Genomic DNA, 19,563 nt, shown 5'->3' on the forward strand with positions numbered 1-19,563 from the left:
GTTCGCCAGGTTTAACACACAAGTATAATAATTTGTTGACTTGTCTGACTGTACCTAGAGACTCCCATAGCAGGGACTACTTGTTTAAACCTCTTTATTCCCAGCAGTGACTGTCATGCAGCAGGTACTCAACCAATTTTCAATAAAGGAAAGAATGGAGTGGTTCCTAATGCCAAAGAAAAGCCTATCTACTCAGAAAGTCTACCCAGAGACCTTCCCTTTGCAGAAGACAGAGCGGCTGAGAATTAATTTTCCCTGCCTCATAATTCTGAGTGAAGAAGTGAAACGAGGATGGAAGAAGTACAACCAGACCATCCATAGAGGAGGTCACAGGAATATTTTGTGAGTAATGTGCATCTGTGTATGGAGCTTACTGGACACCAAGGTTTTCCAGACCCTCTCTATAATTCTGTCATTTGGGAAGAGAAATGCTATTGGCAAGAAACAGCCTGCAAGACAGCTCTCACTTTTATAAAATCCACACATACCAACAGCAAGGCCAGCTAGAGAAGCTGCACCAAGGCACGACATGTCTGTGTTGACAGGTCTCTCTATTTTCTCATTAATCAGGTCTGAAGTCATCTGCATGACAAAATCGTTCTTACAAACTCCTCCATCTGCCCTGTGGGGAGCAAGATATTTGAGATAAATTATTCCAACAAATGCATAAAAACATTATTCATCCTTTTTAAAAGGGCCACATATAATTTTTTAGATCCTTGATATTTTTTTAAGCTCAACTTTTTAATTCCAAAATTATATCACTTGGCACTGACCTGAGGATAAATAAAGGGCCTTGCTAGGTAATTTTCAAACATTTTTCCTTATTCCTAACATCAATTTTCTCACCTGTCCTGTTTGTCCTGGGACTAGTTTAAAATAGGCCAAGTAAATTAAGCCAACATAAAAATTCATTTGGACATCCCAGAAAAGAAAATTTGATGTTTCCATGTCAAAAAGATGGCCACACACCCGAAAAAGAGATTTTAAAGATGCTTAAGATAGGGGTGGCTAGCTGGCTCAGTTGGTGAAGCGTGCAACTCCTGATCTTGGGGTTTTGAGTTCAAGCCCCACATTAGGTGTAGAGATTACTTAAAAATAAAATCTTAAAAAAAAATAAAAACAGATCTTTATAATATACATCTGGGTGTTAAGATCATCTTAAATTCTATATTGTGTTATATTCTCTATAAATCCAAAATTAGCTTCCCTTTGCTCTCCAAATTCCTATGACCAAGAATTTTGTTGCAAAGAAGGTAGGCATATGTATATTTTTAATCCTGAATAGTCATAATGATGAAAGCACTAATAGCAGTTACCACTCACTTTGATTTCTAATTAAATCTATTGGAAACAAAGTTTACGTACCGGACTTTTGTCACAGGGATATTGATCTCTTTCTGCATCAACTCATATAACTGTTTGTTTCTAGTCAAAAAATCAAGATAACTGTTTAGAAGAAATTCATATCATGATAATTCCCTATTCTTTTCAAATTGAGAAAAAACTGTGGTTTTATATATATGATATTTATAAAATATGCGAAAGAAAACAAATATATTATGTTAACTGAAGTTGATATTAGATGGGGCCTTGGGCTTTTCACCTTGATAAAAGGGACCATATTTTTCATTTAGAATTAAATTTAATCTATTATCATTCCTACAAATAAAAATTTAAAGCAACCATTCATTTAATAGAAAGCTATAAAGATGACATACCATGCATAACACCTAATAGAATTCATCAAATAAGAAATTATCATTTTGTAATCAGAAATTTTTATTTTAAATGTTCCAAGTGTTCCACATTCATGACAGCCACATTCTTAATTTTAATAAACTACAAATGTGCCATAATGAAAAGATCACAGGGAAATATACAAAAAAGTAATTTTGGTGATTTAATCTTTGAGCATTATATTTAGAATTCTCCTTTATGAATAAGCATACAAAAACCTTTGAAAGTCCAAACTTTAAATCTTTTATGCATAAGAAATTAGATACAGTTGACCCTTGGATAACATGGGGATTAGGGGTGCCAATTCACCACAAAATCAAAAATCTGTGTAAGTTTTGACTCCCCCCCCCAAAACTTAACTACTAATAGCCTACTACTGGTGGGAAGCCTTACTGATAAGTCAGTTAACACAGAGTTTGTATGTTATATGTATTGCATACTATCTTCTTACAATAGAAAGCTAGAGAAATGAAAATGTTATTACTAAAATCATAAAGAAAGTACATTTACAGTACCATATTGTATTTTTTGAAAAAAATTCACATATAAGTGGACCGCACAGTTCAAACCCATGTTGTTCAAGGGTCAACTGTATTTTTTAAAAATCATTCTATTTTCAGATATCAGATCTAAGTGGTATTGGTACTATTAAATATTAAAAAAAAAGATGTTAAGGAAATTAGCAATAATTATGTTATAAACAGTATGAATTTAAAGGTATAAATGCTCATTCAAAATTAAGAAATTTCAGGGGCGCCTGGGTGGCTCAGTCAGATGAGCATCTGACTTTAGCTCAGGTCATGATCTCACGGGTTCGTAGTTCAAGCCCCACATCCGGCTCTCTGCTGTCAGCACAGAGCCAGCTTCAGATCTTCTGTCCCCCTTTCTCTCTGCCCCTTCCCCTCTTGCACTCTCTCTCAATAAATAAATAAAAACATTTTAAAAATTAAGAAATTTCATAATTCAGTTTAGGAGAAATTAATAAAAGCAAATGGCAATACTGTATGGGGAGAGGTTAGTTTAAGGCCGGTTTTGGTACCTGAAAGCTATTGATTCCAATATTGCTCGTACAAGATGGTATTTACTGGTGGAAGGCTTCAAACCCATAAAAGAGGCACATGCATAGGGGTCATCTAATGGAGCCTAAAGAAGAGATAGTAACAATTTTTATTATTGTTCTAAATTAAATCTATGGACTTAAAGACATATGCAATAAAAACATAGCCATGTTAGAAAAAAACAATGCTTAGAGGTAAGAAGTCTTAAAATAAATGACAGTCTCTAAACATGTTAACTATTAGGATAACTCTCTAATAGGACTTAAACAAGGTTGAGTTATAGATATTGGACTTAGCTATACCTTCTGTTGGAGCTCATACAAAGATAAGGGACTAAAGCAGAGTAACAACTTATTAAATATCTAGCCTTACAAGAGGAAATGAAAAGCAATTTTAGTATTTCTCCTTTCCTCCACGTGTGAAGTTTTTACACTGAAATTGTTTTTGTAAAGTAGCTTTTTGAGGGTATAAATTAATCTTAGTAAAAAACCATAATGCAGAATGTGTTTTTCAGTGTCGTAACTTATACCTAATATTTTGTCAGACATTCAAACTAAACTCTTCTATTTCTTAGCTTAATAGTCATATTGCCTAATATGAGAAATGACCCAGCCTAACATCTGTCTTTAAAAGAGCCAAAGTCTTGTAGCGTCCGGGTGGCTCAGTCAGTTAAGCGTCCGACTTCGGCTCAGGTCATGATCTCATGGTTCATGGGTTCGAGGCCTACACTGGGCTCTGGGATGACAGGGCAGAGCCTGCTTCAGATCCTCTGTCTACTTGTCTCTCTGTCTCTCCCCAAATTGTGCTCTTTCTCTCTCAAAAAATAAATAAACATTAAAAAAATAAAAGAGCCGAAGTCCTGAGGTAGAATTATGTATCTATCAGATGAATTTTGTATTCATTGCATCCCCAGAAATCCAAGACAATTCTAGGACACAAAGATGAAGAACAAAGACCCTTGCCAGAGCTTATGGTCTCACTAGGAAACATACAGAAGAACAGTTCCAACATCTGATAACAGGTCATGACAGAGGGACGTGCTAGTGCTGTCAGAAAATGATGGTCCCCAGGAAAAGCACCTTCTAGCTTCAGGGCCTTGACAAATCATCTCATTACCTGGAAAACTTTTTACTACCCCTTCTCCTAGTTAATCCTTCTCCTCTTCCAAAGCTTGGCTCAGATTCCTCTGGGAAAACTTTGATCCCAGAGACAAGGCCAAGCCACCATCATTGCTTTTACGGAGCCTGATGAACTTTGCTTCATATCATGTATATATAGCTACATATGTTTGTGTGGATGTTTGTTGAAACTCTATCTTCCCCATGGAAACTCATTTAATGTACTTCCTATGTGTCTCCAGGTCCTTGCAATGCATCTGGCCCCCACAGGGAATCAACACACACTTGTTCAGTCAATGAACAAACAATACTTTTCCTCATTATTTAACTGAAGAAATTCCATATTACATCTTATCTGTACTGTAGCTATGATTTTCCTCCTATTGTGATTTTATCCTGATAATTTTTCAAATTTATTAACATGTTTTGGTGATCCACTCAGTAAAAGCTTACTTATACAGTAACACTGGTCTATATCAGGTGGTAGAATACTGTATTAGTGCCTAGTAGTGTGCTATGGTTTTTTTTTTCTGCATAAAAATTACTCCTTCTAATTAATACACCACATAAAATCCTGGTATGACCGGCCTGAAATGACTTTTGTAAAAACAGCTATGGACATAATTTATAATTAGTAGTAGGTCAATTTGAGAGGGTAATAAAGTCCATAGACACCTAAACATTTCTTATAGGTTATAATGTCCCTGCATTAGTTAGTCCAAGTGAATCTGTCTTTGGGATGATATGGTAGGAAAAACACTGGGAAGTCCTTTAGGTCTGGTCACATCTCAACAGGGCAGACAGCCTCCAGCCACACCTTCAATCCGTCACTGTCAATCCCTTGAGTAAGCCTCCCAGACCATCAACCAACTAGGAACAGGGAGATTCTGTAAAGTTTTGCTTGGAGCCCTGAGCTAACCTTGCAGACCCCTGCCCAAGGCATAGACTACCAGCCTCGGCAGGCCATTGTCACCATGGGTATCTTAGCCTAAACTGCTGGGTACTTGTAAGATGGTTAATGTCAACATGCTTCTTGCCCATTGTCAACCTTGAACCTAAAGGCATCTACTGTGTCTTCCCGTTCTCATATTTTATGTTATACCATGAACCAGTACAACAGAAGAGTTAATTAAGAACCTGGACTCTGGAGTCAGAACAGCTGGGCCCCAAAACCAGCTCTGTTGCTCACTAGCTGTGTGAGACTAGGCAAGTGACTTAACAGCTCTAAATCTTACTTTCCTCATCTTCAGAACGGGATGATAAGAGTATCTTCTGCCTTGCTGAGTTACTGAGGATTAAATGAGACAATGCATGACATTTAGAACTGTGCCTGACACATAGTTCACTACAAATTTTATATTACTATTCTTGCTTACCAAACCCCTTCCCACTACTGACTTTCTTCATATCCCCTTTCTGTGCCTTCTGAATTCTCCCTTCTATTGTAAATTAATTCTCCCAAACCATAACCAATTCTGAGAAGTTCTTTCTACTTATTTTGTGGTTGCTGTAACAAACCTGCCTCTTTGCTGGGCAAATTGCTTCAGTTGTAGCTATCCAGAGGACTGCCAAGCTTCCATACCACAGGGACCAGAAGAACACTGTACTTCTTTTTTTTTTTTTAATTTTTTGTGTAATATTTATATTTATTTTTGAAGGAAAGAGAGACAGCATGAGCGGGAGAGGAGCAGAGAGAGAGGGAGACATAGAATTTGAAGCAGGCTCCAGGCTCTAAGCTGTCAGCACAGAGCCCAATGCGGGGCTCGAACTCACGAACTGTGAGCTCTAAAACTAAAGGCAGTTCTAATATTCTAAAATTAAAGGCAGTATCACAGATACTTGACCCTTCCTTTCCATTTGCCAATCCCTCGTTTTCTTTAGTTGTTGACATAGGCAGTTTATCAGCAATCTCCCTCCTATTTTCCAAACAGCTTAGAATCAACACACTATTGTCTGAATTAACTTTCGGTTTCTACTTAAGAGTTTCGTGTTACATTAGGAAATACTTGAGTTTGTAGTCCTCCTCCACCCTTCTCAAACCCACCAGATTGCCAGGTTGCAATCATTGCAGGGAAGGGACATATTTTATTAACGTGAAATTAAAAACCGCATCTGTGAGAGTTTCCTCTGATCTTTTGGGTTTTAGTAATACTTTTTATCATATATTTCATATTATTTTTACAGACATATGGATTGATGCAGAAGTTAAAGACAGCTGCCAAGATAAAGTCACTACTAAAGTCCCCAGCAAATATTTCAAAAGGGAAGAATATATAGTAGCCTAACTACCTTGGCTGATGACAACTATTCATCTAAAGCTTCCTCCTGAAATGTCAATCCAACAAATACTCTTCGCCCCCTGTCCTATGATGGATGCTATTTAGTTTCCTCACATTACCCTAAAGAGGACCTAGTGCAATCTCTATTATGTCATTTATAAACTTTTAGTCCTTCAGGGTAAAGTACATAGAAGGAAATTATTACAGATACTAAAATAATGCCCAGGGGCACCTGGGTGGTTCAGTGGGTTAAACGTCCAACTTCGGCTCAGGTCATGATCTCGTGGTTTGTGAGTTCAAGCCCCGTGTCGGGCTCTGTGCTGACAGCTCAGAGTGTGGAGCCTGATTCAGATTCTGTGTCTCCCTCTCTCTCTGCCCCTCTCTCTCTCTCTCAAAAATAATAAACATTAAAAAAATTTAAAAAAATAATGTCCATTTAAATGTCTAGTTTGGAAATATTATATTTTTAGAGATTTGAAACACTCTGATTTAATCCTTTTCCACCAGTTTCTACATTATATTATCCAAACTTTCAAATTTTGGACTTCAACTAATTGCCTGAATATAGCATGGACTAGAAGAGAAATTTTTGTTTTTTGAAAGGAAATAATATTTAAAGAATGATTAAAAGGATAGGATAAGCTTCCCCAAAAAAGGAATTTTGTTCATAATAATATACCTTAAAAGTTTTTTAAAAAGCCTTTGTAATAATATGCTAAAATCAAAGGCAATATTCATAGATCTTTCAAATAATTACAAAGTCAAATATTACAAAGTCATTTCTCTTACTGGGTTCACTTTCTGGTTAGGCAAAGTAACCAATATTCCACCACAACCAAAAGAAAATTTGATTTTTAAAAAAGTTAATGAAATTTATAACTGCACAATATACCCATACGTGTGTGTGTGTGTGTGGGAGAGAGAGAGAGAGAGAGAGAGAGAGAGAGAGAGAGAGAGAGAGAGAAAGAGAGACAGAGAGAGAGAGAGAGAGAGAGAGAGATATCTTAACATTATTTTTCTAATTCTCAACTTCTTCTAAGTAAAAAATGTCAATATACTCATACATTTTCCCCACTGGGAAATGGTTAATTTTGGTTATGACAAACTAATGCTAAGTCTTATGTAAAAGTTCTATACCAAACCTACCAACTTTTCATTTCCATAAGGATGGAGTTCTAAGTTGAATTTGCTCTGCTTTCTCATGGAATTAATGCTAGGTCACAGCTTCTCAGCCCTGGAATATACCTTCACTTTCATACTGCTCAGTGCCCAAACTTTCAAGTAAGGGAGTGGCAGATAAATAATTTTAAATGTAGGTATGAGGAGAGAAATGTCTGTTAATTGCCATTGACTAAGAAAAAAAAATACCTGCAATCCACTAAAAGATGGGACAAAACAGACTCCTTCAGAATCTTCCAAACTTTTGGCCATTTTTTCAGTCTCAGCAACATCTGTGAAAAGGTCTGCAAAAACAAAAATAACAACAACAAAAATGCTAAAATGAAATGGAGGGGTTGGAGAGGAACAAATAGAATTATGTTATATGACTAGTATTTACCTGCATCCACATTTATTATGAATACAGTATGAAAGGTCACTCACTTGAAAGCATCAACACCAAGGCCAATCTGCTCTAGTATTATCTGGGCTCTCACACTGCATAGTTTATGAGCCCATGGAAGGTCTTCTTAAATGGGCTCTGTATGCAGCAGGCCTTACTTTTTCCTTTAAAGATATTTGGACTGTTTAAAAATCAATTCTCTGCTTTTTTGGCATTAAAATAAATTATTCTCCTGAAGATAACACCAATCCTAGCTTTCTGAGGAAAAAATCATCTACCTATAGTAACCAAGAGAACCAAGTGAAAAACTACTCCACCTAATGGGTTCAATAAGGGGCCGGTAATAGGTAGATATATGAAAAGCCAATCTTTAAAAAACAAACAAAAAAAATCAAGATCTAATTAATTTAATATACTATTTTTACTGAAGTGTATAACATACATGTAGAAAACTGCACAAATCCCAAGTATACAGCAAGATGAATTTTTAGTGTGAATACACCTAGGTAAACAACATCCAGATCAAGATACAAACTTCTTTTGTTTAACATAAAGCGTGTGAAATTCATTCATATTGTTAAAAGTGGTTGCACTTCATTCTTACCCTTGTATAATATTCCACTGTGTGACAATACACAATTTATTAAACTATTCTACAGCTGATATGCATTTGGTTAGTTTCTAGTTTTGGGCTAATATACAGAGGCCACTTTGAGCACTCAGACGTTCTTTTGGGTGAACATATGTGTATGTTTCTGTTTGTTATATACCAAGGGATGGTAATGCTAGTCCTAGGGTCTACAAATTTAGGACTAACTTTAGAAGATACTGCCAAACCATTTTCCAAAGTGGTTATACCAAATTAAGCCTCCTGCCAACAGTATGAAACTTGCAGTTATGCCATATTCTTGCCAATAATTGATACTGTCTATGCTTTTCATTTTAGCTATTTTGGTGGATTGCATGATGGTTTGATTTTGTGTTTCTTTATTAACTAACAAAGTTGAAATCCTTTTCATTCATCAGTTGGATATCCTTGTTTGTGAACTGACTCCTGAATGAGCATGTAGGACAGATATCACAGATCAGATGAAAAAGCTCAAGAATCAGTCATAATAAATATTGAAGGCTTTGTACAGCCTCAAGAAAATTGTTTTAATTTTATTGCATGTTTTGTTATTCTTACAATGAAGAATTGAGTAAAGAGAAAAGTTTAAGAAACACCTATGTTAAAACTCAAGTTAATAAGGCTAGTTCAATAATATCTATAAATTTTATTCAAAATGAATTATCAGATCCATAAATCATATTCATTTGGTCAACATGTTCATACAACACATCAAAATATCTCTAGTACTTCAAAAACTAATTATTAAAAAATAACATTGGTTTTTAAATGTATACTTTAAACAAATCATGCCTAAATGTCTAAATTTTTCAATCAAAATTTGGAATAATGGCTGGATGGCTGGTCTGAGGAAAAGTTTTTTGGCGACAGGCAAAGAAACAGGAAAAAAAAAGAAATACAGTTAATTTACATTCTTCATTGGCTGTTCCAATGAATATACTTGCTTGAAGAACTTCTCTAAGTAATCTTCCACTTAAACTCTTCTCAAATGAGCTTACAATGTAAAATCTTCGGGAGTAAGCAGATTTCACTCCATCTCTCCCACTGAATACAACTAAGAATCCTGACGGAATGCATGGAAAAGCTATCTGAGGACTCAAAAGAATAAGGCCGGCAGGGAACTTGAAGTAATGCCACACCAGTGGTGAGTTTCCTGTTTTCACTTTCTCTGATATCAGGGACAGCCCAAAACCTAACACTTGGGTCTATACACTGGGTGCACATATGAAGTGCTTCCATAGAAGTACCCTTTCTGGTCTGAGGTGCAGGACTCAGGAGTCTCTATGGAACAGACAGTAAGTGACAGATAACATTACACACCTATTAGAATTGCAAAAATTAAAAAACAAACTGACAAAAATGACAATACCGAGCACTGGAGCAACACACACACACACACACACACACACACTACACACTACACACACACACACACACACACACGCTGCTGGTGAGAACGCAAGATGGTATGGCCACTCTCAAAAACAGTTTGGCAGGTTTTTGTTTTTGTGTTTTACAAAGATAAACTCATACTTATTTGTGTGTTTGTTTATATAACACATATAACATCATGTTTATACAAGCCAGCAATCCCATTCTTAGATATTTATCCTAGGAAGATTTTTAAAAAATTAAACAGATGTTCACATAAAAACCTGTAGATGAATACTTATAGTAGTTTTATTTATAATCACCCAAAACTGGAAACAACAGCCCACAGGTCCTCCAGCAGGATAATGGATGAACAAACTGTGGTATATCCATAACATAGATTATTGCTGAGTAATTAAATAAAATGAACTATTGATACATACAAAACATGGATGAATTTCAAAGGCATTAGGTTAACCAAAAGAAAGCTTCTCAACTGGTTATAGGATTCCATTTATAAAATATTGTGGATTCCAATATCCATTTATATGATTCCATTTATATGAGAGCCATTTAGAGGATACTGTGCAAAAGGTCAAAAGCTTCACAATACATAAGACTTCTATTTCAGTTCCCAACTTCTGTAATTCATCCAACCAGATCATTCACTGATGTAAAAGATTCAATGAGGAAAGAGGCTATGGGGAAACAGTATCAAACATTTCTGGCTGAGGGGCACCTGGGTGGCTCAGTTGGTTAAGTGTCCAACTTTGGCTCAGGTCATGATCTCAGGCTCAGGCTTGTAAGTTGGAGTCCCACATTAGGCTCTTTGCTGTCAGCACAGAGCCTGCTTCTGATCCTCTGTCTCCCTCTCTTTCTGTCCCTCCCCTGCACTCTCTCTCTCAAAAAATAAACAAACAGTAAAAAAAAGTTTAAAAAAAAACTTCTGGTGGAAATGCAAAATGGCACGGTTCCTACAAAGAGGAATTTGGCAATGTCTAACAAAATTACAATGTATTTATCCTTTGACTTAGCAATCTCTGTTCTGGGAACTTATTGTAAAAACATACCTCCAACAAAAAGAAAATCCATATGTACAAGGTTATTCATTGCACCCTATTTGTATTTGCAAAGTATTGGAAATTACTTAAGTGACCAAATACAGGATATTGGCTGGCTAAACTATGTATATACACATACTGTGCAGCTGTGAAAAGAATAAAGAAGATCTCTGTGAACTGATGAGAAGTAATTCTCAGAATATATTATTAAGTAAAAATGGCAAAGTACAAGAGAGCATATATAGTTTACCTTTTATGTAAGAAATTAGGGAAAATACAAAGCATGTATCCCAAATGTTTTTGCAAAAAGAAATTTATAAAGGATAAACCAAAAACTAATGATTACAAGATGTAGGGAGACAGATGAAGGGACAGGTGAGGGAGTCAACTTCTCTCAGCATATCTTTTTTCATGAGTTTGACTTTGGGAATCAAGTTAAAATTCCGTATCAAAAATATATTGATAATGTGGGGCGCCTGGGTGGCTCAGTTGGTTGAGCGCCCAACTTTGGCTCAAGTTATGATCTCATGGTTCCTGAATTCAAGCCCTGCGTTGGGCTCTGTGCTGACAGCTCGGAGCCTGGAGCCTGTTTTGGATCTTTGTGTCCTCCTATCTCTCAGTCCCTACCTCACTCATGGTCAATCTCTCTCTCAAAATAAATAAACAGTAAAAAATCTAAAAAAATATATATTGATAATGTTTTTAAAAAGGATGCAGGGGGGAGGGAACTAAAACTGGTAACAGAAACAAACAAACTCAACTCTATTTCAAATTAATAAAATCGTCGAAGGAAGAAGAGTAAGAACTAATCGAAGTAACTTTTGAATAGTGTTCTTTGACCATATACTCATATACCCTTAAAATAAAGGGAAAAAAACTTGCAAAGGATCTTGAGTAAATATTGTTTGTTGTAGTGGGACAGTCTAGTAATTCTGAAGATCTTTTGTGTATATTTCAAGGGAGAGTAAATGAATGCATATCAATGTTGTTGGGAGCCAGAATTCTCTATGTAGAAGAGATAAAAATATAGAACATAAAAAGACAAGCAAAGACCCTTAGGGGCTAGACTAGAATTGGAGGTGTGATATTTCAAAAATTGTTAATAAACACACACACACACACACACACACACACTTCTAGCCCTGTTGAAATCTGCTGCCAATCACTGCTGTTACATTCATTCATTCATTCATTCATTCAAGTAGGCTTGACACCCAGCATGGAGCCCAACACAGGGCTTGAACTCACAACCCTGAGATCAAGAATCAGACACTTGGATACTACCCAAAGCAATCTACATATTCAATGCAACCCCTATCAAAATAACACCAGCATTCTTCACACAGCTAGAACACACAATCCTAAAATTTGTATGGAACCAGAAAAGGCCCCGAATAGCCAAAACAATCCTGAAAAAGAAGGGGCACATGCACCCCAATGTTTATAGCAGCACTATCAACAATAGCCAAAGTATAGATAGAGCCCAAATGTCTACTGACTGATGAATGCACAAAGAAAATGTGGTATATATATATATATATAATGGAATATTACTTGGCAATCAAAAAAAGAAATCTTACCATTTGCAACAATGTGGATGGAACTAGAGTATATTATGCTAAGTGAAGTCAGTAAGAGAAAGACAAAACATCATGATTTCACTCATATGTGGAATTTAAGATACGAAACAGATGAACATAGGGGAAGGAAAGGAAAAATAAGATAAAAAGAGAGAGGCAGGCAAACCATAAGAGACTCTTAAATGCACAGAACAAACTGAGGGTTGCTGGAGCTGGGTGGGGGGATGGGCTAAATGGGTGATGGGCATTAAGGAGGGGACTTGTTGGGATGAATACTAGAGTTATATGTAAGTGATGGATCACTAAATTCTATTCCTGAAATCATTATTACACTATATGTTAACTAACTTGGATTTAAGTTGAAAAATAATAATAAAATTATAAAAAATAGAAAAAAAAAGAATTACTTAACTGACTGAGCCACTCAGGCGCCCCTTTATTTATTTATTTTTAAATTTTACTATTATTTTTTTAAGTAGGCTCCATGCCCAATGTGGGGCTTGAATTCATGACCCTGAAATCAAGAGTCACTCATTCTACCAACTGAGCCAGCCAGGCACACTGCCAATCATTATTTTTCAATACCATTTTCCACTCATAGGAATTAGGGCTTATTGGGAAAGTGGCTAATTCCACTTAGGAAGTAGGAAAAACCTAAGATGAGCTTAAAACATCTTGTGCCAGAAACTAATAAAGTGTTAAAAAAAAAAAAAGATATGGACATTTAAAGACATAGAGGATAATTTGAGAAGATTTTCACTGGTTAAATCCAGGACAAACTGAACATGAAAATAAAAAGAACTATAAGATTTGTAACCTGTTGAATAAGAAACCATGAGTTTATAGTGATAATAAGTAAATAAAAGGGGTGAAGTGGAAGCTCTTCACTGCACAATAGAATGCTAACTACTAAACACGGAAGGGATAATAGAGTTAGTAAACACCATTTTGCAACCATTGGAATAAAAACTGATCCAGGCAAGAATTATCAATGAATGCTAAATTTAGAGGATGGGGGAAATTTGATGAGAAATGGGGTATCTAGCTAGTTTCAAAGTATCTCCCCACATATTATTTATTACAAAAGTAAAAACAGTAATTATACAATGGAGAAACTGGGAAACATCTTATGCATGTGAACAAAATTTTTAAAGTTTATTTATTTATTGAGAGAGAGAGAGAGAGAGAGAGAAAATGAATGAGTGGGGGAGGGGCAGAGAGCAAGGTAGAGCACAGAATCTGTGCTAATAGCACAGAGCCTAACGCAGGGCTTGAACTCATAAACCACAAGATCATGACCTGAGCCAAAATCAAGAGGCAGACACTTAACCGAGTGAGCTGCCCAGGTGCCCCACATAAAATTTAATAGAACCAAAAGAAGACTAAAGGACACCCTGCATCTCCAGGTATATATTATAAGAAGGATACAGTTATCATTTATGTATGATATCAGCCAAAACTACATAAGATGGATCTAGTCACAAGAACCCAAATTAAAGGATATTCTAGAAAATAACTGGCCTATATTTTTAAAAAATGACAATGGCATGAAAAACAAAGCTGAGGAAACAGTTCCAGATTAAAGGAAATTATACCATTAAGCAATTTTGGATTCGATCTTGTAATGGGAAAAAAATGCCATGAAAGACATTATTGGGACATTTGACAAAATTGGAATAGGGATTATAAATTTCATAAGGGGTGCCTGGGTGGCTCGGTTGGTTGAGCATCTGACTCTTGATTTTGGCTCAGGTCATGATCCTACAGTCGTGGGATCCAACCCGGCTCAGCATGAAGCCTGCATAAGATTCTCTCTCTCTCTCTCTCTCTCTCTCTCTCTCTCTCTTCCTCTGCCCCTCTCCCCTGCTTGTTCCCTGTCTCTCTAAAATAAAAAAAAATTAGGGGCGCCTGGGTGGCGCAGTCGGTTAAGCGTCCGACTTCAGCCAGGTCACGATCTCGCGGTCCGGGAGTTCGAGCCCCGCGTCGGGTTCTGGGCTGATGGCTCAGAGCCTGGAGCCTGTTTCCGATTCTGTGTCTCCCTCTCTCTCTGCCCCTCCCCCGTTCATGCTCTGTCTCTCTCTGTCCCAAAAATAAATAAACGTTGAAAAAAAAAATTAAAAAAAAAAATAAAATAAAATAAAATTAAATTAAATTAAAAAAAATTTTTTAAGTATTACAGTATAGCCAATGTTAACTTTTCTCAAGTTTATAACCATACTTTAGATAAGTAAGAGAATATTCTTGTTCTTAGGAAATGCACCATGAAGTACTACAGGGAAAGGAGCATGATGCATGCAGTAGATTCTTAAAGAGCTCACGAAATTATAAAGATATTTATCTAGGGGCACCTGGGTGGCTCAGTTGGTTGAGTATCTGACTTTGGCTCAGATCATGATCTTGCGGTCTGTGAGTTCAAGCCCCGCCTCAGGCTCCGTGCTGACAGCTCAGAGACTGCAGCCTCCTCCAGACTCTGTGTCTCCTTCTCTCTCTGCCTCCACCCCTCCAGTCTCTGTCTCTCTCTCTCTCAAAAATAAATAAACGTTAAAAATTAAAAAAAAAAGATATTTATCTATCCCACAGCATATGGGACAGATGGATGGATGGTAGGTAGACCGATAAAGCAATCACGGTAAAACATTAAAAACCAGCAAATCTGGAGGGTGCCTGGTTGGTGGAAAGTGTAACTCTTAATCTCAGGGTTGTACATTCATTCAAGCCTCGTGTTGGGTGTAGAGATTACTTAAAAAATAAAATTTAAAAAAAAGCAAATATGGGGCAAAGCGTATACAAAAGTTTTTCTGCTATTTTTACAACTTTAAGTTTGAAATTATTTCAAAATGAACAGTTAAAACAGTTCTCATTTTTATCTCTCTCTCACTATATGCCTCACTGTATATATTCCCAGTGAAACATATATAGGTACCAATTCTTGGATATTTTAAAAAGAGATTTAGTTTATCAATTTTACTATTTATCATTTCTCAGTTTTATAATTTGTATATCCTTATACTATTTGGCTGGGAAGTTTATTATGCTTCTCTCCTTTTTCTTATTAGTAAGGATTCATCACTTTCCTCTAAGTACTGTTCTTACAGAATTATAGTCATTTTCTATATTTTTTGGACACTATCAAATTATGTTTCAAATGTTTTCCTTGGCCCTATGCTACTCAAGAAAAGACATTTCAAATTTCCACGTGGCTAAGTACCATTTATATATTGTTTTTGCTATTCATTTCTAACCATATTACATAATAGGATGAGATGTTCCACTCTATTGCTTTTCAACGTATGGAACTGAGAAAAGGATTTGTGTGTGTGTGTGTGTGTGTGTGTGTGTGCGCATGTGTGTGCGCACCCACGCATATGTGTTTAGAAAGAGATTTCCTTGAACTTGAAATGAAAAGATAAACGAACAGAAAGAAAAAATGAAGAACAGAAAAAATGCACACTTTGTGGTCTATTCTTGAGCAGCACTTTACCCCAGAAGTTATACACCATGGAATTAAACTCATTTATGGGAAGATGGGAAAAACAAATAAACAAACAAAAACAGAATACATTTTGAAACTTTTAACAGAAAAGTTTCTATAGAACAACCATATATTACACATAAAATATTTAAGCCTAGTTTAATTAGAGGCTCTTTTTAGTCTTAATTTCAATCTCTTAAAGAGATTTTTGTACATTATGTTCCTAATGTACAAAAATAAAGATTTTATATTATAGTAAGATGTCTTTTATCAGTTTGGTATAAGACCAATTCAAATAATAAAGAACAAAATCTGGCCTGCTACTGGGGAATAAAAAACTTTATTTTTTGAAACACACCTTATTTATTATATACTTTGCTTTGCCCATGTTGAGATCTTTGCTCTATTTTCTTTTGGCTAGAGTACCTCCTTGGGTAATTTCCTCAGAAAGTATATGCTGCATGGCCAGAAAATGTCCCTTTTGTACTTAATATGAATGCTATCTTAGCCTGGCACCAGATTACTGACTCCTTGATCTTTCTCCTAATATGTACATGTTCCACTTTCTAAATTTTACAACTACTTCCATGCCAGTCTAGTTTTTTTCTTTAGAAATAAACGGCTCTTCCTATCTTGAAGCTTTTCTTTATTCTTGGGAATCAGATAATTCATACACATAGGACTGTCTTAGTTTATCTTTTTTTTTTTTTTTTTCAACTTGGTAAGCTATTTCAGTCTGTGTAGTAAGGTCTTTCTTCTGCTCATGGAAATTTATTTCCAATTTGTCGCTTCAATTTTTACATTTTTGTAACTCCATTTCCATAATTACATTTTCATATGCCACAAAAGACTAGTATTCACATATTTTTTTCTCTTATCTTTCCTCTGTATCTCTTACCTCTTAGTTTTATCTTCTATTTGTTTCCTCTTCTTTGTTTTTAAATTTTCCCTGATTCCTATTTGGATTTTCAGCACTATTTTTTGTTTTATTAGTATTTCTTTTTACATTTTACATATCTTGGTTTTGTTCCTCAAAACTCTTTATGTTTTCCAGACATTTCTTTGTAATATTTTCTTTCATCCCTTTAAGTTTGACTTTTGTTGGTGTTATTTTAATCTTCTGTTTCTCCCATCCTCTCTGCCTGCATAGGAGCTACCTGTTGAGCTTGGTCACTTCCATTCAGGGCGCTGTATGCTCCTACACTGTGCTCTCTTTCAGGTCAGGCTTATGGGGTTATCAGGCAATGAGAGGTAGGGGAGCGAACTTTGGCTCTCTGGTTTCTGGAGATATGAGAAAGATTAGGCCTCCCCACTCAGATTGGAAGAGGGGCAGTGCAGACCAAACAGTACTGATGTCATTTGGCAGGCTCACCCAGGGATTGGCCAGGCCACCTTTCTTCTCCACATGATAAGGGGATTTTCTCCTGGCTCAGCAGGCTGGATCCATAGAAAACATGTAGAGTGTCTTTAGCAGCGTCTAGTATTTTCACCAATAACACTCAGGTAGTGCCCTCTACAGACCCTGGGCCTGCGTTGTCTACTTGAGAACTCAAGGCTTCATTCTTGCTGGGTTTCACTTCAGCTTCAGCAGGAAGCCACACTTCTCTTCCCCAGGAGGAGAGAGAGGCAGGACCATGAACTAAGATCCTATTCATCACCAGTAACATGTATCTGTTCACTCCCTAAAATTAGTTCACATGTGAGAAAATGCTTATCTCATTCTCTCTAATGAAGGATATGCTATCTCTCTTGGGAAGATAACCAGAGAGGAATCGGTTTCCTTATTTCTAGTAAATAAGAGTCCTCAGTATTTTAAATGAGCATGGGGAAGTCTTAGGGGATCGCCCAGAGCAAGCAGATGTGACGTGTAGCAATTAAAAGTGATACTGCTAGGGAAAAAATGTCCCCTGACCTGTGTTACTGGGGCACAGCAGAGAAACAAGGCTATGTAATATACAGGCTGTTCGTCAATCACAACAGCTAAAAAGTGGAAACAACCTAAATGTCCATCATCTGATGAATGAATAAATAAATTCTGGTACTTCCATATAATGGAATATTCAGCAATAAAAAGAAATAAGTACTGATATATGCCATGACATGGGTGAACCTTGCAATGTTATGATGAGTAAAAGATGGCAGTTACAAGATGCCACATATTGTTTGATTCTATCCACATGAAATGTCCAGAATAGGCAAATCCATAGAGACAGAAAGTAGATCCATGGTAGCTGAGGGGAGGTGGATAGAATAGGAAGTCAATGCCAGTGCATACGGAGGTTTCTTTTAGGGGGAATAAAAATGTTCTAAAATTAGATGGTGGTGATGGTTGCACCGTCCTGAGACATACTAAAGAACACTGAATTTTACACCTCAAATAGGTGAATTATTTGGTTTGTGGATTATATCTCAATAAAACTGTAAAATAAAAGCAAAAAATATTTACATAGACTGTTCTGCAACTGCTTCATCCCCTCCTTAATGTGCCATAGACAGCGTTCTGCATCAATAAGATATACAACTACACCATTACATGTGACCGTACAATGTCCCACTGTATGGATATACTGTAATGCTTTATTATTAGACAGGAACTTATTTCCAACTGCTGCACTAAACACCTATGCATGTACATGTCTTTGCATATCTGTCCCATTGTTTTCTTAGGAAACAAAGAATAGAATGAGGCCAAAGGGTCTGCACTCTATAAATTGACACATATTGCCTGCTTGTCCTCCAGAAAGGCCATACCAGTTAATATTCATCACAAAGGAGGGGTGCCTGGGTGGCTCAGTTGGTTGGGCCTCCAACTTTGGCTCAGGTCATGATCTTGTGGTTCATGGGTTCAGGCCCTGCAACAGGCTCTGTGCTGACAGCTCAGGGCCTGGAGCCTGCTTCAGATTCTCTGTCTCCATCTGTCTTTCTGCCCCTTCCCAGCTTGCACTCTCTCTCTCAAAAAAAAAAAAAAATAATAAACATTAAAAAAACATTCATCACAAAGGAAAACAAGAAGAGTTTTTTCTCTATGTTCCCACCAATACTGACCATCATCAAACTACTACTTAATCTCTGCCAATTACAGGTGACATCAGTTTTTAGATGTGTATTTCTTTGATTATTGAATTGAATTGCATTTTTTTTATTTTGTTTTGTTTTTTAGTAATCTCTACACCCTGTGTGGGGCTTGAACTCAAGACCCTGAGATCAACAGTCACAAGCTCATGTGACTCTGAATAGCATTTTTTAATAGTTATTTGATTTGTGATATCTGTACTTCTGTCCTTTGTCCATTTTTGTCATTTTTTTTTTGAGTTTATTTATTTACTTTGAGAGAGAGAGGGAGAGAGAGACAGAGAGAGAGAGAGAGACAGAGCATGCAAGCTTGGGGAGGGGCAGAGAGAGAGAATCCAAAGCAGGGTCCGCACTGCCTGACACAGAGCTCCATCTCATGACCACAAGATCATGACTTGGGCCCTAATTAGGAGCCAGACACTTAACTGACTGAGCCAGCCAGGTACCTCCACTTTTTTTCATCATCTTTATTAATTTTTCTGACGTATGCTACAAATTGTTCTTACCAAGTTGTTTTTTAACTTTGCTTATGGCATCCTTCTCCTTACACATTCTAATAATTTATGTAAATTTATTATTCTTTTTCTTTATGGTATCTGGCCTTAATGCCTAGCCTTTTACTA

The 19,563-nt window shown here is 36.5% G+C and overlaps 1 protein-coding gene across 3 annotated transcripts in view; it reads right to left on the reverse strand.

Moving 5' to 3' along the window:
- Positions 1 to 19,563, reverse strand: part of GK5 (glycerol kinase 5) — a 75,568-nt gene that overhangs the window by 3,068 nt on the left and 52,937 nt on the right. For all 3 annotated transcript variants that reach the window (XM_030329406.1, XM_030329405.1, XM_030329407.1), the window contains 4 exons: positions 7,564 to 7,658; positions 2,780 to 2,883; positions 1,369 to 1,428; positions 489 to 622 (listed from right to left, as the gene is read on the reverse strand). In XM_030329406.1, coding sequence (XP_030185266.1) covers positions 489 to 622; positions 1,369 to 1,428; positions 2,780 to 2,883; positions 7,564 to 7,658 — 393 coding nt within the window. The remainder of the gene's footprint in view (positions 1 to 488; positions 623 to 1,368; positions 1,429 to 2,779; positions 2,884 to 7,563; positions 7,659 to 19,563) is intronic.

This window comes from Lynx canadensis, chromosome C2 (assembly GCF_007474595.2).
Source record: "Lynx canadensis isolate LIC74 chromosome C2, mLynCan4.pri.v2, whole genome shotgun sequence".
Lineage (NCBI taxonomy): Eukaryota > Metazoa > Chordata > Mammalia > Carnivora > Felidae > Lynx > Lynx canadensis.